At 49.9% G+C, this 19,484-nt stretch overlaps 1 protein-coding gene across 1 annotated transcript in view; it reads left to right on the top strand.

Annotated features, from left to right (window-relative positions):
- The first annotated feature begins 2,724 nt into the window (after positions 1-2,724).
- The window catches only part of GPC4 (glypican 4), a 66,928-nt gene continuing 50,168 nt past the window's right edge, over positions 2,725-19,484 (top strand). Inside the window, exon 1 of the mRNA XM_068204721.1 lies at positions 2,725-3,100. Coding sequence (XP_068060822.1) covers positions 2,740-3,100 — 361 coding nt within the window. The 5' untranslated portion in view covers positions 2,725-2,739. The remainder of the gene's footprint in view (positions 3,101-19,484) is intronic.

The raw sequence follows: 19,484 nt of genomic DNA on the forward strand, positions 1-19,484 counted from the left end.
GCTGGAGGTCTGAGCTGGACAGGAGAGGCAGCACACAGGAGGAAAGTGAAAAGAAACTGTGGAGAAACATCTTCTCTAGCTTCTTCTTCCCTGCCCTTCCTTCTCTCTGTAAAGCTGGCAGGGCTGCAACTTTCTGACTGAGATGACGGAAAATCAACGTGCCAAGTCGTGCAAGGTCCGTGGCATACGCTGGAAGAGGCTCCATGCAGACACAATGGGGGTGATGTCACCTTGTCACTGTCTTCTGTGCCAGGACCAGCCATGGCTGTGCCAGCAGGTCCTGGCTGCAGCTGGCTCTGCCCAGCCCGGGGTCCCCGCACTGGTGAGAGGGACACCTTGGGAGAGGAGGCTCACAGCTGAGTGTGAGCAGGTAGAGACAAAAGAGCTTTGAAAGTTTCGCAGGCAGCACTCTCTGCCAGGTAGGGGAGATGGGGACATGAACCCAGCATGGAGGAGCATCCTGTGTCACCACAGCAGGCCTTGAGATAGGGCTGGAAAAGAAACACAGAGTCTGGGGACAGGAATACTAATGGAGAGAAAAGAGTTTTGGGGAACATGCAAAGTCAGAAGTTTTCAGTCTTTTTAAAACTAAACCATGAGATTTTTCCTCTGCTTTTCTCCATTTTTTTCTCCTGGGAAAGGGAAATTGCTTGAGCAGTTTGGGGTGAGGGGGCTGGGGAGGGTCTGCCAGATGTGCAAAAATGCTGGAGAAAGCAAAAAACTCAGAGAAAAAAAATTCTCTTTTGAGAGAGGCTACTTTTCCATTGCTTAAAAAAGAAAAAAAAAAAAAAAAAGAGTTTTTCATGAAAATTTTCAGGCAGTTCCATTGTTTTGCTTCAGTCTTTGATTTAACTACTTGAGCAAGTATTTGACAAAACCCTCCGTGTTTTTCAGGAGGTTTCTTAAATCCCACCGAGGTATGGGATTATGAGAAACAACAAATGGCAAGCTGTCTCTAACCCCACAGACTTTCTCACTCTCGTTTTCTCTCTCACTTTGGAATAAAAAATGCAGTGCTCCCTGCTGAGTTCTCTTTAAAATTCACATTGTCTCTTCAAATAAAGGCTGGGAGGGTGAGGTAGTGCTTTGAAAACCAGAACTCAGTCATACATTGCAGGGCCAGATCCTAGAGGATTATTCTCTCTCAGGACACTTTATAACTTCATGAGAACTTCTGGCCTGGCTTGTCTCACCAGCTTAGTGTGAGTGGCCCCAGCGGATGGCAGGATGACTGAGAGACCCCTTTCCACCAGGATGGCTGGTAGAGACTTTTTAAAGTATGATAAAGCAAATTCCTTTTTTTTTTTTTTTCCCTGGGGATGGTGGGGCCCATTTGCTGTGTAGCCAGGGGATGCTCCCTGCATCCAGGCAGAGGGAAGCCCTGCTGCAGCACGAGTCTCTCCATTGTGGCTGGCACAGGCTGGGCTGTGGTAATGTGGTTTTCCCCTGCTTTTGGTGTGTGATTTGTGACTGCAGCAGCCTGTGCTGCCCCAAGGCTGTGGTGAGCTGCCAGCATCACCACTGGAAAGCTCAGAGCTGGATGAGCATCTTGTTCCTAGGAGAAGTGCCTGGCAGGACAGCATGGCTGTGCTTTGGTCACACAGGGGAAGTAAATAGAGGAGCTTTTCCTCCTTATCCACCTGGACTCTTGGTAGCAAAAGCTTGGGAGCAAGGGGGTGAAGCTGGTGACTTCCTTTGCTGTTGTTTCAGCCTTTCCTTCCCCACTGTAGCAATGAGAGAAATGAAGCTCATGGAGGAGCATTGTATTGTAAACCGCTGCACATTTATTTTTCTTCAATGATGTTATCACCAGACCATTACACTGTCCTGGGGCAAATGGATCTGTGCTGAGATGCAGCACTGAGCATAGACTCATGGACACTGCAGCAGGGCAGAGCTCCCCATGCAGAACCTGCACCCAGGGGACAAGGACACAGAGACCTCACCATGACAGACAGGAAGCAAGGGTTGAGCAGACCCTTTAAGCGACATTGCAGCCTCGTGAAATTATGATGGTGCCTGTCATTCTTGCAATACCATCTCTGTGATTTTTCAGTAAACTGAAGCAAGGAGCAACTGTTGGACTCTGGTCCAGTTCAGCAGGGCTTCTTTACATCTGTGCATGTGTCTGTGTACTTGGGCTGGGGTATGAAGGAGAGCGACTGGAGCACCTTGATGTCAGCGTTCCTGAGGCCTTTGCCCTGCAAAACTCTTGGAAGCAGAAGATTGGTGGGAAAATGTCGGTTTTGACAAGTCTTTCATGCACATAGTTCAAACCTGTCACAGCGATGTCAAAATTCATCAGCGTAGTGAGCCCATTAAACCTGGGGCAGAGCTGAACCATCTACAGCTCCAGTTCAGGAGGCACAGCAAAGCCAGCCGTTCCAGCCCTTCCGGAGAATCCCTCTTTCCCTCGCGGGGCACTTCGGAGCTGACCTGGGTGGCAGCGCGGGTGCCAGGTGGGAACTCCTCGGGCCGAGCGCTGCCAGCCCCGGCTCCGGGCGGGGTGCTCGGGGTGCCCGTGCCGGGGCAGAGCCGGGGCTCTCCGCGGGAGGGAGCGCCCGCGCGGGGCCGGCCGGGCGGGCAGCCCCGGGCTCCGCTCCGCCTCGCTGGGCGGGCGGATCCCAGCTCCTGATTTTCCCGGGGGCTGCAGAGGCTTGTCCCGGCCCTGCGCGATCCTGCTTGGCTGCCGCCCTCCCCGCCTCCCTCCACCTCCTCCTCCTCCTCCACCACCACCCCATGTGCTTCCTGCCGGGCCAAGTTCGCGGAGCGCCGCCGCACGCCGGGCCAGCGGAGCGGAGCCGCAGCGGAGCGGGGCGCAGGGCAGCGGGCGCGGCTGCTGCGGGGCGCGGCGGGGCAGGCTCGGCGGAGCGCCGGCTCCAGCCTCGGGGCGCGCTCGCCCGGCCCCGGCGGCCCCTGCCCGCCCGCACCATGCCGCGGCGGCGCGGCTGCCTGCCGCCCCTCCTGTGCGCGCTGGCCGCCCTCAGCCTGCCGCTGCTGCTGGCCGCCGAGCCCCGCGCCAAAAGTTGCTCCGAAGTGCGGAGGCTCTACGCCGCCAAGGGCTTCAGCCAGAGCGAGGCGCCCAGCCACGAGATCAGCGGTGAGTCGCGATCGTCGTTGCTGCCGCCTTTGTGCGCGCTCGGCCCGGCCCCGCGGAGCGCGGGGTGCGCGCCCGGCTCCCCCCGGCGCGGGGCCCGGAGCTCGGCTCGGGGCGCGCTGCCCGGCTCGGCGCGGTTCGGTTCGGCTCCGCGGAGCTCGGCGCCCATCCCGCGCGGAGGGTCCCGGCGCGGCTGCCCGCCCCCCGTGCCGGGTCGGGTCGTGCCGTGCCGGGCGGGACCGCGCCTGTTGCCGGCCCCGCTCCCGGCTCGGCGGCGGGCGGGTGCTCCTGCCCTTGGGCCGCCGCTCGCCCCGGCGGGGAGCGGGCGGCCCGTCCCGCCACGGTGCCCGGCGGCTGCTGGCGGAGGGACTGAGACATGGCTCCTTTTTTTTGTTTGTTTGTTTTCTTTTTTTTTCCTTTTTTTTTTCCTTCCTCTTTTTTTCTTCCTTCCCTCAACCTTCGTCCCGAGGTACTTGCGCATCCCGGGGACAGGAGTGCTCGCAGCCGGCAGCAGTAGGAAATGGTAGCTAATGTGCTCACACCCAAAACATTTTATTCTTTTTGTTTCATCCTTCATCTCCCTCCCAGGGCCGCTGCTTTTATTTCCCCTTCTGAATGACCTACTGGACCGCATTCTCCGCGGAACAAAGGAAGTGCCTTTTTAGCTGGAATCCTCGGAGACCACCAAGGACTCCAGCTCATGCACTGCAATTTCGCACTACTTTCAACAATAACAAAAATGCATGACTGAATGGCTCAAAAATGTGGAGTGTTGGAGGCATTCATTTCGGTCTGGGACACTGTCACAACACAGACAGACCCCAAGTAAATACCTTTAGACGGCTCAGATAGAAGCTGGGGGTAATCTTTACCATTGGTGTGCCCTCCAGATATGCATACATTATCCTTTTCACTGACAAAATTAAAATCATTTCAGTCGCTTGTGCTTTTGTATTGTCAGACTAATGATATGCATTTAGCCTACATCTGTTTGAATAAAATTGCAGGCCCGTTTACTTCTCCAAGAAATATTTTAATGAGAAACGTCTGACTGGTTGCAGTTAAAATACTCTCGCCCCTTCACTCTGCTTGCTTTTTAAAATGGTCTCTAATAAACAGTCTTGCATTTGAGTCCAGCCCTCATCAGTGCAGAATCAGAATGTGAGCAGACTTCCCCTTACGTCCAGTATTGGGAAGGTTTGACCTAGTCCTTATTTTATATATTGTTGTTTAAGATGACTTGGTGAGCTTTGGAGAATGCCAGGAGTAGATCATGCTGACAGGGCTTCCATTTGAAGCTCTAAAGCTGTTGTCTCTTTGAGAAAAGTGATGAGCAAGGTAAGATTATTTGACAAAAGAAGGGCTTTCTGTGATGAAATGCTGAAAGTATAGCCTGGGTTATGTTGCTGTTCCAGGGGCTCAGGGAGTCTGTCTGGCCTTGCTTGGAAAGCAACAGGTCTTGCAAAATTGTGTTTTAAATGTAATCCTGCTGTGTGGGGTATTTCAGAGAGGGTGGTGGAAGTCTTTAAAGGAGGTGTGGTGTGTACAGCTTTAAAGTGTGGTGTACCTCAAGTGTGACTGAATTTAAAATTAAACCTGGAGTGGGGTGCTACACCTGCTGCAGTTTCATGTTCCCCTTGCGAATTCATGTGGTTTTGGTGTGGGTTGTGTTTAGAGGCTCTGGATCTCCCCTCTTGCTGCTCAGCTGGTGTACGCAGACATAAGCACCAGTTCCACAGCTGGTGTTGGACTTTATCAGCGTGGAGAACTTCACCTGTGGGATCAGCACAGGGCACTGGAGTCCCATGGGCCAGGTGATAATGCTGGAGGCTGAGGTCTGGCACCAGGGCAAGAGGTCTGTGGTGTGTATTGTGTCTCCAGAAAAGAGTCACTTGCCAAAGCTTTGATTTCAGATGGTGTTTCGGGTGATAAGTGGTGTGTTTTCCATCAGGAGAGTAAGTGGTTTGGAAAGGCCGTTACCTGGGCGCCTGGCTATCAGTGGGAACAAGATAAATGTGTGTGAGGGAATGAGCCGTGTGCTTGGACAAGTATCCCAGTGGGATGATGGTGGAAACTGGTGATTTCTGGTGGTGGCACCTCTCTGCTCATTAAACTGGTGGAGGACAGCTTGGGGAGGCTTCAGGGGGCTGAATGGAATCTCATGTGGACACATGGTTGTTCGTGTCTGAAGTGCATCAACTTCTTTGTTAGATTTTTGTACTGATTTGATAGATTATGTTTTATTCTCACATTCTCTTAGCAAGTTGCTGTAGATCACAGTGCAGACAGAAACTTCATAGCATCTTTGTGAAAAGGTGTCCTAAAACCTGTGGCAAATTTGTTTCTGTAAGTGTAGTGATTTCTTTGCTGTCTGTGATTACTGATCCTACAAAATGTTGGCCCTGAATTGTGAAGTGAAGCAGCTGTGTCCCTGCACTGGGCTATGTGACAACAAGTGAAACTCATCCTCACTGGAAGGGCATGGGAGTCATTTGGGGTTTTATAGCATCTCACATGGATTTTTTGGCCACATTTATTTTCTTCTGGAGCAGTAGATATGCAAACTTTTTTTCTTTCAAGGAAATGCCCATTCCAGCAGGCGTTTTATCTGTATCATTGCTATTGCAGTGGCATTAAAAGGCTGCTCCTTCACCATAATTACCCAGGAGTTCACCTTAATATTTATTTAGACGAGGTTTAGGACCTAATTAGAGTATGCATAAATAGCAGGTTATATCTTGCTGAAGTACCTAGGCATTTCTGAAAGAAGCGCACAGCTGGTCAACTCACTGCTTGCTTGATAAGAGGTGTAAAATGGGTTATTTGTGGTGTGGGACATAGAGAACTTGTTTCCTTTTATGTCTCTTTGGTGTTAGAGGTATAAACACAGACTGCTGCTATAAATCTGTGTGGAAGCTTTTCATAATGCGTGGCCCTTCAGTGCTGCTTTGTACCTGAGTGCTCCTCAGTGGCTGCTGCCCCTCTAGCCCTGTGATGTGTGTGTGTGTGGCAAAGCTCCTGGCAGTGGCGAGATGCAGTCTTGCTGTTGCTGGAGAGGTCAGTGCTTTCGTAGACCTGATGTCTACATAGTTGGTTTGTGAAACCTGACTCTTGATAGCATGTAGATAGTAGGTGGTGTGGGCAGAGCACCAGCCTGTAACTGCTTTTAAGATGACTTTGACGGTTTCCCAAGGACAGGTCACATCTTGGGAAGTTCTGGGTCCTGGAGCCACTGACGCTGTTCAAACTCTACCCAGAAAGTGTTGTTCCTTATGGATTCCATGTGTCTCCGGGCTGTCCTGATGGGGCAAAACTCCCCGCAGTGACCATCTGAAGGGGCTGCTTACCCTGGTTGGTCTGGTGGGGCTGCAGAATGAAATGCAAAGTGAGCTGGTGCAGTGGCATCTGGAGACCCACGGTAGGTGGCTGTGATTTAAAAAACAAAAAACCCCCACCCAACCTTTCTTTCAAAAGGCTGCTTCTTGCCCTCAGGTGTTAAACAGACGGAAATTCCTTCCCTTTTCCTGTTAATTAGAATAACTAGATGTTTCTTTTCCTGGATTGAAAAGGAAAAAAAACCACCAAAACCATCTTGCCTGTTGTTGGAAAATGTAGCCAGTTAACTGGCAAAATTCCTTCAGCAGTGTCATCCCTGCTCTCACTGGCAGTGCTCTCCTGGCAGTGGTGGAGAACACAGAGTGAACCTGGAGCCTGCCTTTGCAGGGAGCTGGGTGCAAGCAGCACTCTGTTTAGTCTTAGTGAAGTGTTCAGCGTAATTAATCTCTGTTTAAACCAAATTAATTGAATAGCTGCATTTATTTGTGAGAGCAGTTCTTTCTCCATGGCACAGGAAATTGGTTGACCCTTGATTTTTGGACTTTTGGGACTTTGCCCAAAGTAACTGTGGGCGGGTGTGCCCTGATGTCCTGCTGCTCACTTGTCCCCAGTGTATTTATGGCTGTCAGTAGGTGCTCTGTCCTTGTGTCCTGCCCTTGGTCAAGTCAGGAAGGCTGCTTTGTTTGCATTGCTGTTTGTTGGAGTTTAACCCCAGCCAGCAACCAAGCCTCACACAGGCAATCGTTCACTTCCCTACCAAAAGGATTAGAGAGAGGAGCAAAAGGGTAAAAGGTGGGAAACTTGTGCGTTGATAAAAAGACAGTTCAACAGGGAAAGCAAAAGCTGAGCATGCAAGCAAAGCGAGGAATTCAGTGTTTCCTTGGGCAGGCAGGTGTTCAGCCATCCCAGGAAAGCGGGGCCCCATCACATGTAACAGTGACTTGGGAAGACAAACACCATCACTCCAAAGGTCCTCCCCTTTCTCCTTCTTCCCCCCACTTTATATACTGACCATGATGTCGGTCAGCTGGGGTCACCTGTCCCAGCTGTGTCTCCTCCTCCAACTTCCTCGTCAGCATATCAGTACAAGAAGCAGAAAAGACTTCAGTTGTGTGTAAGCCCTGCTCAGCAATAAAAAACCTTTCTATATTATCAGCCCTATGCTCAGTACAAATCCAGAACATAGTCCCATACTAACCACTGTGAAGAAAATTAACTCTACTCCAGCCAAAACCAGCCCATTGTTTTACTTGTCAAGTTCAGCAAATGCCTCTTTAGTTTTTCACATGCTTCTCTTCCATGTGGCCTCTGAGAAAGGGTTTCTGGATCGCCTCCAGGCCAGCGTTACTCGTGCTGTCTGGCACTGCTGAGCCTGTTGCAGTCGGTTTGCAGGAGGCAGCTCTGGACTTGCAGTGTTATGAGAAGTACCAGATAACACCTGGTCATCCTTGAGGTCTGTTTGAAGGTGTGGAGTGACCTGGCCACCAGCTGTACCTATTTGCCATGACTGCTGTGCAGTGAAGGCAGTGGCCCTTGGCGGGCAGGGGCTGTTCTCCTGCCGGACACTCATTAATGGACTGATCGCCTGGCCACCCGCGGGTGGGGAAGCGACCACTGGCGAACATCCCCGCGGCCAGCACAAGTGCTGGCACGGAAAAGTAAATGAGAGAATTGCTTGAAGTATTTTTAGCTGCTTCTAATGTCATTTAGCAACTGGAAACAGCGGGAGGGGGCAGCTGGCAGCGTGGAGTTGCCCGCAGGCCAGCGAGGAGCGCCCTGGCAGGGGCTGGCGGCGGCTCCCGGCTGAGTCACGGCTCCGGCCGCCGCTCGCCTGGCTCGCTGCTTTTCTCTCTGCAAATGTGCAGCGCGGGGTTTTGTTCGGCTGCAGCGGCGCACCGTGTCCTAGCAGCCGGCAGCGTGAAGCATGTGGTTAGCAGCAACTGCTTGCAGTGGTCCGGGCTGAGTGGGAGTATCGTTTTCCTTGGCAGACACTTCATAGAAAGTTCTGTTTTTTCTGCCAGAATAAGCAGTCATTACATTCCATACAATTCATAGTCAAATTATTATCTATTGTTAAAATTGCCTTAATTATCAGATGTTTCCTTAGACATGTAGCTGTTTTTTAAGAGGCTGAATAGGCGTGTGTACATTGTGCAGAAGGCCCGAGCTGCACAATGTTTTCAGTAATGTTTTGTAGTTTCAGGGAGATTTTCTGTGGCTTTCGTATGTCAACAGACTTTTTATTCATACTGAAACAGCAGCAGAGCAAGGCCAACACGACAGCAAGGCGCTGTTTTGGGTCCCAGCGTTCTCCCCTGTGCCATGGTATTTCCTTAGTACCTGTGGAGCCAAGGAAGTTCAGGATGAAGCATCACTGCTGTGTGTGTGAGATGGTTCTGATGGGAGAAGATTCCAGATGAGCATTTTCTGTCTTGGAGGTGCAGGTAGCATCTGCCCAGTAGGGCTGAGACCTCTGTCAAGAGGCTGGAAAGATCCCAGTTCCTTGAGGTGGTGGTGTCTGTGGTCTTAGCCTGCTCTTGGTGTTGGATGGTGGCTTGTGCATACCCCACTGTCCTGGTTCTGTGCAATGTGTTTCCAACCCTGGAACCTGCATGGATGGGGAAGGACTGCCAGTGCTTCTCAAGAGGTGTCAGATGTGTGGTTCTCATCCCCTGTTCCCTTCACACACAGCCATTCCCATGGACTCACCATGGACTTCTGTGGATGTGCACGTGTGTTGAGTTGCACAGGCTCAGTCCCTGACAACTCCCGCAGGTGTGGGCAGCACCAGGATCGGGCATCAGGATTATTCAGTCTGCTGCAAAATTCTTTATTGCTTGCTTTTGTTCTGCTTTTTTTTTTTTTTTTTTTTTTTTTTTGTGGGGGGAAAGGACATTCTTGTTAGCCAGAGAGGTCAGGATGTGTCTCCTCGCCGGAGGCCAGGCTGAGAGTGAGCTGCCTGTCCCAGTCTCCCGGGCAATAACCTCCTTGCATTCCTCACATTCCTCCTGCTTTCTCTTTCTTTTGAGATTATGAAGATAACTTCCTTCTCCCATTGCTAAGCAATGCAAGGACCCTGTAAGTTTCCCTCTTGTTCCCTAAATTACCTTGTGTGCTCCAAGATGCCCCATGGCAAACCCCTCTGGTGCCCTAAAAGGTGCAGTTTGTGCTCTTCACCGGGGTTTGTGCATCTCGGGAAGAAAGCTGTTGTGTGTATTCTTTTTTTTAGTTGCCAAGTGTTTTAATTAAAAGAGAATACTACTTTGTTGCAGCCCATCTTACCTGCTTCCTGGTTTTGTTAAAGAAGTGTTCCATGAAGCTATTTTGCTTTTCTAGGAGAGATTTTTGTATTTTTCTTTGCCCGTGCAGAATACGTGCAGTCTGCAGAGGCTGTGGCTGAAGCACCATGTTTGTACCAGAGAATTTTCTTCTTGTTTACATGTTTCTGGTCCGGGAAAGGTGCTCAGATAAAAATAGCTTGTTGGGAAGAGGGAACCTGGTGAGAAAGTGTTGGAGGCTTTATGTGTGCAGAGCTGGTGGCAGCCGTGTGGGCTGTTGGCAGGCTTTGCCCCGTGAGGATGTTGCTGTGGTAGTTTTCTTAGGCTGGTGTTTTCTGTTTGAGAATGGCCATGGTTGGCACAGTCATCTTCCCTGCTAGTTCATGCCTTGCAGTCTGTCACCTCTCATGTCTCTGTGGGTCCCGGGAGAGGAGGGAGGTGGGATGGGGTGACGTTCCTCAAGGGCAGCAGTGCATCACCTCACTGGCAAAGTGCTTGAAAGGATGGAGATGGTGCTTAAAAAGTGTGTGTGAGGATACCAGCTGATGGGATCAATCTTATTTAAGGGCTACGCAATGTTGATTTTAATGTGAAATTAGAACTGTAGTAATCTCTTACTCAACATAATGCATTGTTAGATTCCCCACCTCCCTGAAAACACTCTTAGAAATACTTTTTTTGTTGTCCATCTTCTAAGCAGAGAAATAAAATCTGTTAGTTTCCTGTCTTTCTACTTGTATTTTCTGTGGCTTACACAAGCAGTGGCTGATGGCCTTGGATTTGTGGGAGTTCCCTGGGAGGCACTTCTCTCTCCGCAAGCTTTGGTGTTGGAAAGGTATGAGGATGGTGGAGAGGGGCTACCCTGAGCAAAGGCTTTTGAAGGAGTATTTCTCTTAATGTTTCCAATTTAGAAGCTGAGAATTGTCTGGATTTTAAGCAAATTCAGATGGGAGCAAACAATGATGAAATGTTTAAAATATGTTTGAACATTTTTGTGGGAATAGGCGCAGTTCTTATACAGGCGAGGCTGCAGCTTTCAGGAGGTGAAAATATGTGGCCTTACACATTGTCAGCATTGTTGCTGCCTTTTTTTTTTTTTCCTTCTTTTTCCTTTTTTAAAAATGCTCATAGGAAATTGGCTTTGGTAATTGAGTTTCTACAGAACCACAACATCCAATAGCTGTTCCTTTCCAGAGGTCACCCTTAGGTTAGTTTAAGTAATATGCAGTCAGTTTAACCTCTTGTGGTTTGTATTGCTATTCTAGAAATTACTGGTGATTTGGGGTGTGTTAGAGTAACAACTTCACAGGAAAACCCCAAATGTCAGGGTGTCTGGTTTTCAGAGAGCTCTGACCGCTTGCCTTGTGAAAACCAGGCACCTCAAGGTATGTCCCTTCTTGCATTGGAAAATGCAGTTAAAGCCTTTATGGCCCGTTGACTTTCCTTTTGAAAGAAGCTGAAATAACCCTGGGTAATTTGTTTACCTACACTGACTTATCCTCCTGCTTGGAAGCACAGTGCAGAACCTGTGCTGGATGCTCTGTGTTGGGTCACATCGCTCTGCATGGCACTGATGGAGGAGCAGCAGTGCTCTGGACCCCCAAATCCCAGGGTTTAGGGGATTTGCTGGCAGCAGAGGGCCAGCTTTAAGAAATTATGAGCTGGGGCTTTAGCTTTGTAGCATTGACAGTTTGGTATAAAAAGCTCTGTGTTGCAGGCTGTGATGACAGGGGGGTGATAAATCACTCTTGGCTGGTACTACAGGTTCTAATAATGGTGTTTAAAAAAGATTACATGGGTTTTAATACAAACTTTTTGCTTCTTTGTACTCTCCTCTTTAAAAAGAGTTGAGCCTGTTTTGATTCAGCATTCTTGGAACATAAAGACGGAGCCAGGATTTTTACTGGGCTGAAATGCAGTTTTTTGCTTCTCCTACAAACATGAGGATCTTGTTTGAGTGTCTTTATAGCCAACTGGCTGGCAGTGTCCTCTGTGTAAGGGAGCGGGCTTGTTTGTTTTAAAGGTAACTTTGCCCCATGGAAGATTAAAGAGCAAGCAGCTTCACCCAGTTGTGGAGAGTGCTGCTATTGGAAAGAAGTTAGTGATAGGGAGAGCCATGCAATAAGGGGGTAAATAACCCCCTGCACCTTCCTTGACTTTCCTTGGCCCGTTCCCATGGGAGGGACAGAGCATTTATGTGATCAAAGAAACAGGCACAGTTACAAGCCTGATGGAAAATCAATCCCTTGCCAGCTATGTATGGGCACCCAGGCAGGCTTTGCCTTTGCTCTGAATAGTGTGGGCTGGACTTTTTTTGTGTACCTGCCAACCTTAGGGTTTCTAAAGTGTGGTGGCCAGCAGTCCTGGGGGAGCACAGGATGCCTGGTGAGCCAAGGCAGTGAGGCAGTAGTGCCCGTGTCCCTTTGCGTGGGCAGAGGCACTGGGAGCAGCTGGCAAGCACCCAGCATGCTGATCAGGGGTCAGAGTGGTGCTGCTGGTTTAGTTTGGGCTGGAGGAAAACAAACAGGCTTCCTCCTGAGTTTTGGCTCCGTTTAGAGACAGAACTGAGGGTGCCATAGGGCAATACGCTTTTCTTCTCGGTGGGGGGAAAAATGGCTTTGATAGCGTCTGCTAATGATTCAGCACTGTTTACATAATAATTGTGGTTCGCTTTCATTAGCTCTCATAATGAGATTGCTTTTTTCCAGTGCAATCACTTGCTGGTTTGGTTTTACATGCTCCTGCCTCCCTGCTCCCCGAGCGTGGCAGTGGGATGAGGAGGGAGTGCAAGGGCTCTGTGCCTGGCCTGGCCTCCCTTCCCTGGCTCCAGTGGAAGAAAGCTCACAACTGCTCACTGGAAAGGAGAGGAGGTGAAGGGATTTTGTACTGCTGGGACGCCGGCGGTGCTTTGGAGCATCATCACAGTGGTCTGGAGCATCCTGGCATCTCAGCGGAGTTGGGTTCAAATCCATTTTGCGTGAGGTTCCCTCATCTTTGTACTGAAAACTCTTGGGCTTACCTGTTTGTGAGGGAGGGAATACAGTGACCTGCTTCCACCCCAGAGGAAGAAGCCAGGTCCTTTTGTCTCCCAGTTCCACCATATCAGAAGCACCGATCTGTGACAGTGGATGTGCATCATGGATATTGTTGGTCTGTAGCTGCTGCAGCCTAACCTCGTTTGCGTTCCATGTCTGAGTAACTGTGAGCGGTGGCCGGTGGCGATGCTCCCAGGTGCTTGCCTCCTGCAGCACCCAGCTGCTGTGCCCAGGAGCTGCCGTGAGCACCGGGGGATAACACCCACTGCTGAGCTCTTGTAAATTAATAATGTCACTCGGAGGAAAATGCAATAGCGTGAGTGCTGCCTTTGAAAAGGTAAGGCTGGCTGCTGTTTGGTTGGGTGGGTTTTTTCCCTTTGTGGTGTAGTGGATGCATGAGGAGTGGATGCACCTTGTAGTGGGTGCATGAGGGTTTCAGAGCTGGGGGATGTGGCTGACCCCAGCACAGCACCGGGCTGGAGCAGAATGGGTCCCCATGGAGCAGTGGGTGTGCACCCAGGGGTGGCGTGGGGAGTGTGGGGTCTGTGTGTGTGGCTTTGCAGATGTCCTGGGGATGCATGCCCTCTCCCCTCTGGCTGCAAGTGACTGTTTCTTTAGAAATATGTCTCCATTTGTTGCCATGGGTAGATTAAGAGCTGGGCTGCTGGAGGATCCTGAGCAGAGGATGAGTTGACCTTCTTCGTCTTTGCAAAACAAAACACTTTTATGGGGGGCTGGGAAAGGTGTGACTGCTTTTGGCCATGTGGCTTCTGCTAATCAACATGAGTTAATTGGGGCTGGTTGAAGAGCTGTGGCTTGCTGGGTAGAGGAGGCTGGAAGAGACGGGGCTCAGGGCTGCTGAGCCCTGTTGAATCCAGCCCACCAAGGGGATCCTGGTGCTGGCGCCTCGCTAGTGAAAACTCCACATAAGTCAGCCCTCTGCATTACTAAAGGCTCCTTTATACCCCTTCCTGCTGTAACTCCTGTGAGAACAGCCAGTCTTTTCAGCAGCCTTCCTTATGGGGAGAGTTCTGTGAGGGGAGCAGCCTGGCGGGCACGGTGCTGCTCCAAACCAGCCCTGAAGCTGCTGTTGAAGCAGTCTGGGAGTGGGCAAGGGTGCCAGGCTAGCCTGGTGCTCCTGTCCAGCCTTGCCAAACCAAGGGCTTTGGGTCCACTTGCTGCCCAACTGGTTCAGCAGGATCCTGAAAAACAGTTGTGGAAAGCAGGGGTTAATTTCCAGGTATCAAAATATGCACAAAAGGTTAAATGAGACTTCCTCCTTGTCAATGAATTACGGCTTGAAAATATTTGCATTCTTTCCTGAAAGATTTAGGAATAATTATACAGCACTCAGGGGCAAGGCATTCCCAGATAAACTTAACAACTCTATAATTTGTACTCAAGGCAGGGTTTCCTGTAAATGATAGCTTTGTTTAATTTTACAATACTGCTTCCAAATGTTTGCTGACTCTGAATTGCCAGCTAAACTGGACTTGTGAATCTGGAAGAGTATTTATTTGTTTGTTATTGCAGACAGTAAGAGCTGCTGTGTTAGGCTAAAACTTGGCATCTCCTTTACAAGCTGTAGGCATCTCTCCCCAGGGTTTGGTGCAGTGGGCAGCTGATGTAGGGTGTGAACAGCTTTCCAACTTCTCTGTACAAAATTCCTGAGCTTCTCTAGGATCTCCTCCTGCTCTGCCTTTCTTTTTCTGGGGTTGGGAAAGGAACACTGCAGTCGCAATGCACATACTTTATTTCCATTACTCAAAGCTGGAGTCATGCATAGTTACAGCCAAAGACACTTCAGCAGCTCTGGGGATAACAAGATAGCTGACAGACTGGAATGCGGATTTATCAGGGGTAAAAACTGGCAAAATTCCTTATTTCTGGTTCTTCTTTTTAAATAGGCCCTTCATGCTCCTGCTGCAAGAGCCCACCACGTTTAACCCCTTATGTTCTCTCAGCTGGATCCAGGGATGAGCACTGGCACTGCCCATGTTTCTTTTGGGGTTAAATTGCTCAGTCCCACGTAGTTCCTAGGTGTTGTTTTTAAACTGCAAAGCTCTTTAAGAAGTGCTTTCAATGGGTTTTTATTTTAAAGTGCAAGCCTTTGCACCAGATGTCTGTCTGAGTGACCACAGAATGTAAATTTTACTGTGTGTTGCCTTTGGACTGGCAGTTTGGGAGACTACTGGGCAGTTAACATAGGCAGATTGTGCCATGAAATCCGCTTCCTTGGATTTGATTCATATTAATTTCTTTCAAAGCAAATCTCTTTATTGGCTTCAGTTTCATTTTGCTGTAGAGCTACTTTTACTGTGCCTTTGCTAGGACCTGGAAATACTTATATTGCTATGAGAAATAGGTCATATTCAGCTCCATGGATTTTCAGTTATATATATATATATTAATATTGCAAGACATTAAGCAATTTCTTTTTGGGGAAACAAGTTATGGCAGAAGGAGCACACTTGGAAGTTAAATAGATTAAGTGAAATCCCTCAATTACAGGAGGAGGTTCAGAAGACAAGTCAGGCAGTTTAGGGAAGGAGTTTCAAGTTAAAATTTAACCTTTCCCAGTCTTCTGTGAGCAGTGGTGCAGCAAGACCTGCCTGGAGCCAGTGCAGTGCAGGAGCCTGGGCTGAGGGCCCTGACGTGGCCATCTGCAGGGTGGATGGATGTGGAGCTGGTGGTTGTGGCTGTGGTTGACAGTCTCAACTGGCTGAGAACGAAGAGAATTTCACTTTTTATTGGAAAAGGAAAGAATTGCTCAAGGATTGCAAAACACTTTGTTTTGGAAGAAATGTCATTGTTTGAAAATAGCACAAGAACAAGGAGGGGAGCTGTCCCTAAGCAGTCTTGGAAATCTTCTTCTTACTGGGGGCTCAAGTGAAGTTTCAAGGCTTAAGTGTTAGCTTGGACTTTTGTCCAAGGGTGTCCAGGCTGGAGGGCTACACTTCTCCCATTCCTGCCTCTTCCTTTGATGGTGTAAGGACGGAGAACTTGATTTTTATTGTTTTCTATTTTAAGCAGGAGGAGTAGCATTTAGAAAGGAAAGTAAGTCTTGGCTTTTGGACAGAAACACTGACGGGGTGGTGGCCAGCACTTGGTCTCTCATGGGATAGTTGCTGGCTCCTGGTTTTCTGCCCTCTGTGCCCTTTCTGCTCCCTGCATTTATCTCCTTGGCTGAGCCCCAGGCACATGGTTTTGAAGCAGCATGGCCATCAGAGCTTTACTGCAGGCCCTTGTCTGGGTGCTGCTTGGCCTATTTTGTCTGGGTGCATCCCCAGGACAGGGCCATCCCTGCAGCAGGAAGCTGCTCTGGTCACAGCACAGTGTCATCCACTGGAGACACCCAGCCCATGTGGATCTGCCACAGAGGGCAGCTCTCCTGCCAAAGCCTTGTCTCAGCTGTGCCGGGATCTCCCCGTGTAGCTGGCGGGTTGATCAGTGCCTCCCCATTGCAGGGGCTGCCCATGGCTCCTCCAGGCTTTTTTTAGCTGCAAACTTTATTTCATAGAGTATTTCTGCTGGTGGAGGGTGCCAGGACACAGCAGTAGCTGTGGGGAGGGAGGGGAGCTCCTCTTCCTGCTTCAGAAAGACTAACACAACTGTTAAATCCATCCCATCCCTCTAATCAGCCATCCCCTCCCTGGGGCTCACGGGCTGTTTACCTTCCTGCTGGTGGATGTCAATGGTCCCACCTGGGAGGTGGATGGCAAAAGTCCTGTTTGCGCTCCCTGCTCCCCCCGGGTTGCTCAGGGCTGTGCTTAAGGAGACAAAATAAACCCCTTCACTGCCTGCCAGCAAAGCCTCAGTGCAATTGTCCCCTGGTGCAATTGGGTGCCGTCAGCCCGGTGTGTTGCTTTCCCATCCCACCAGAGCTGTTTGCACAAGCCCAGCTGCTGTTCAAGAGAGGGGATCAAAGTTGGGGTCTGCAGGTGGACAGTCTGTGCAACACCAGGGCTGAGGTGTCTCCCAAACTTGCTTTTTCCAAAATACCTAAGGAAATGTGACCCTGTGCTGTGTTCCCACGTGGAGCAGCAATGAGAAGGCACATGCATACACTGTGAAATGTGTTTGGGAGGAGGGTAGGGAACTCAAAAAGCTTCAATTTTCAAAAGTTGAAGTGGCCTCCTGCGTTCTCCTGTTGTCATGTGAGATGCTGCTCTCCCTCCTGGGAGGGATTTGCTCAAACAAAGGTGGCAGCACAGAAATTGGCTTGGGAATTGTTGCATAGATGTTGGGATTTATCTGTGCTGTGGTGAGGAGGAGGAGTGCCTGTGTGAAGCTGGTGGCAGATAAAGCTGGTGTTCACAGCTGCACCAAGGAGAGCGGGCAAGATAGGGCATTCTGGAGAGGGGGAGAAGGAGGAATTCTTAATTTTGTGATATCCTTATCTTAATCCTTTCTCCCCTCTCTTTCACCCCCCTTCTCGCCTTGTCTGGGGTAGGTTAAACTACTCAGCCTCGCCTTTTCCACAAACACTGGCAGGCTGGTGGTTCCAGACCTGGGAATACATTGGGAGTCTGTTTCAGCAGCGGGATGGGTTTTTGGACGTAGGTCGTGTTGTGCTAGCAGAACACAGTGCAGTGCTTGTGTGAGCTGGGTGGCTTCTGCAACGGATACCTGGCTGTTGGAAAAGTAACACTTGGTGGGAGTAGCAGTCAAGGGCTTAAAAGCACGTTTTGCAGGTCAGAAAATCTTATTTACAAACTCAGCTGTGGTCTTAGCTCTGAGGTGTTTTGTCCAAGGGGAGATAAAGCAGGGAGGTGGGAGATGCAGGAGATGGTTCTGAACATTGCTGGAGCACAGGCTGTGCTTGTGTCCCAGTGCTGCTGCTCCCTGGGTGAGGAGGCAGTGACCCCATTATTGGGATCTCTGGGCAAATGTCCTGCCCTGTGCTTGGGGTTGGTGCCTCTTGCCTCTCCAGGCACCATCTCTTTTTATTCTTCCAGGGGGATTGAACCTGGAGCTGTGCCTCTAGCTGGAGGAAGGATTTTCACTGACACCCTCCCTCTGTATGGTGGCCCAGTTTTAGGGAGTTTCAAAGGTCCTGGGCAAGTTGCACCTTGGTTTTTTGGCACTGGACATCCCCTGCATCCTGTTGTGCTGCTTATTTGCCTTTCTCCATGTGTTGCTTCAGCCTTGACCATGTGCGTTTCTGGAGGTTTGTCTTATTTACATGAACAGTTCTCGGAAAGTTCAGCTGAAAAGCAGCTTTTTTTTTCCCTGGGAACAACCAGGAACCACTAGTGTGTGATCTTTGTGTATAAAGTTGCCTTTCTCTGATTATAAACAGTGGCCCTAGGATGGATGTGTGGTGGACCTGTTTAGATTTAAACCTGACCCACCTCCTCATTTTCAGTGCTGGCATGCCCTTTCAGCTATGTGTTCTTTCCTGCCTTTTGCAGTAACACATGGTGTGAGTTTTTTAACCTTTAAATTGGAAAGTCCTGTTAAATTGTGGTGTCCTGCTCTAGGCAGAAGTGTATGGTTTTTTTAATGATTTTTTTTTTTTGGTGATGCAATATCAGCTACACAGATTGCTCATTAATTTTCTGTGCCTTTCTTCTGATTGCCTGGCAAGCCAAGATAACCTGATAGCCACAGAGTGCCTATTGCATGTCCCATTTAGCCCCTGGGAGCTCTGACTGAGGGAGGGGATGAGCTGGGAAGCACAGATCTGTGCCTTGGTCCTGCATCTGCAGTGGAAGAGCTGCTGCAAGATCAAGTTCTGCTGGCTGTTCCTCCCAGAGCCCTTCATCCAGGCTTGCTTCCCCAGCCCTGCTTTGCATCAGACTGATGTGAGCTAATTATTTCTGAAACCCTTTTAATTGGTGGCTCTTTCTGGTCCAGCTGTTCATACAGTCATGAGCAGAGTGAAGATCTGGGGCAGAGCAGCATCACCTTTCTTCCCAGGAAGGCAGGCTGGATCAAGGGGTTGACAGCAATCCCTGGGGTCATTGATGAAGCAAGAAAGGCTTTTGTGTGCCTTTGTGGGCAAGGCTGGAAAATGCAGCATTCCAGAAGCTTGCTGCTTTACTGGGTGTTCATAGTGTGCAGCTGTGTACTGAGATGTACCATGGGTTCCTCAAAATTGAGTTGTGGCTGTGATACTCTGGAGAGGCATTTCTGGCGTGATGGCAGTGGTTCTTCCAGACACCTGGAAAGCTGCTCTGCAGTGGAGCTGCTCAGCTGGAATATTTGGCCCCAAACTGCTCATTGTGGAAGGGACATTGCCCATGTCTGGGCTAAGAAGGTCATCCTGTGCTGAGCTAAATTGGGGGGAAAACCAGGGAGCTGGAACTGTGGAGCAGCACAAGTGCTCTGCCTTCCCTCTGCTGCCAAAACAGTCTCCGTGTTGCTATGAAAATGTCTTGTGGAAAACTTTCCACTTAGAACTGAAGTCTCATTTATGTCTGCCCAGGACCTGCTCTTGGACTGAATTTTATTTTCTAAGCAAATGAGACTTTCTGGTCCTTGAGGCGGTGGAAATAACTGCTCCACCAACTTGCAGCCCACCCGGCCTCAGGGGCCTGGGAGTCAGTGGGGGGTTTTGGCAGAGGAGATGGTTTGTTCAGCAGGAGCAGTGCAGGGCCTGAGTGAGGTAGTGGGCAGCACGGCTCTCTCAAACTTAGTTTGTGAGCCTAAAACTTGGTTTTCAGGGGGCCACAGCTCCCTATATTGCAATCTTCAGATGACTGCTGTGCTTCTACAGACCCCTCCAGTCACCCC

Source organism: Anomalospiza imberbis, chromosome 14, assembly GCF_031753505.1.
Source record: "Anomalospiza imberbis isolate Cuckoo-Finch-1a 21T00152 chromosome 14, ASM3175350v1, whole genome shotgun sequence".
Classification (NCBI taxonomy): domain Eukaryota; kingdom Metazoa; phylum Chordata; class Aves; order Passeriformes; family Viduidae; genus Anomalospiza; species Anomalospiza imberbis.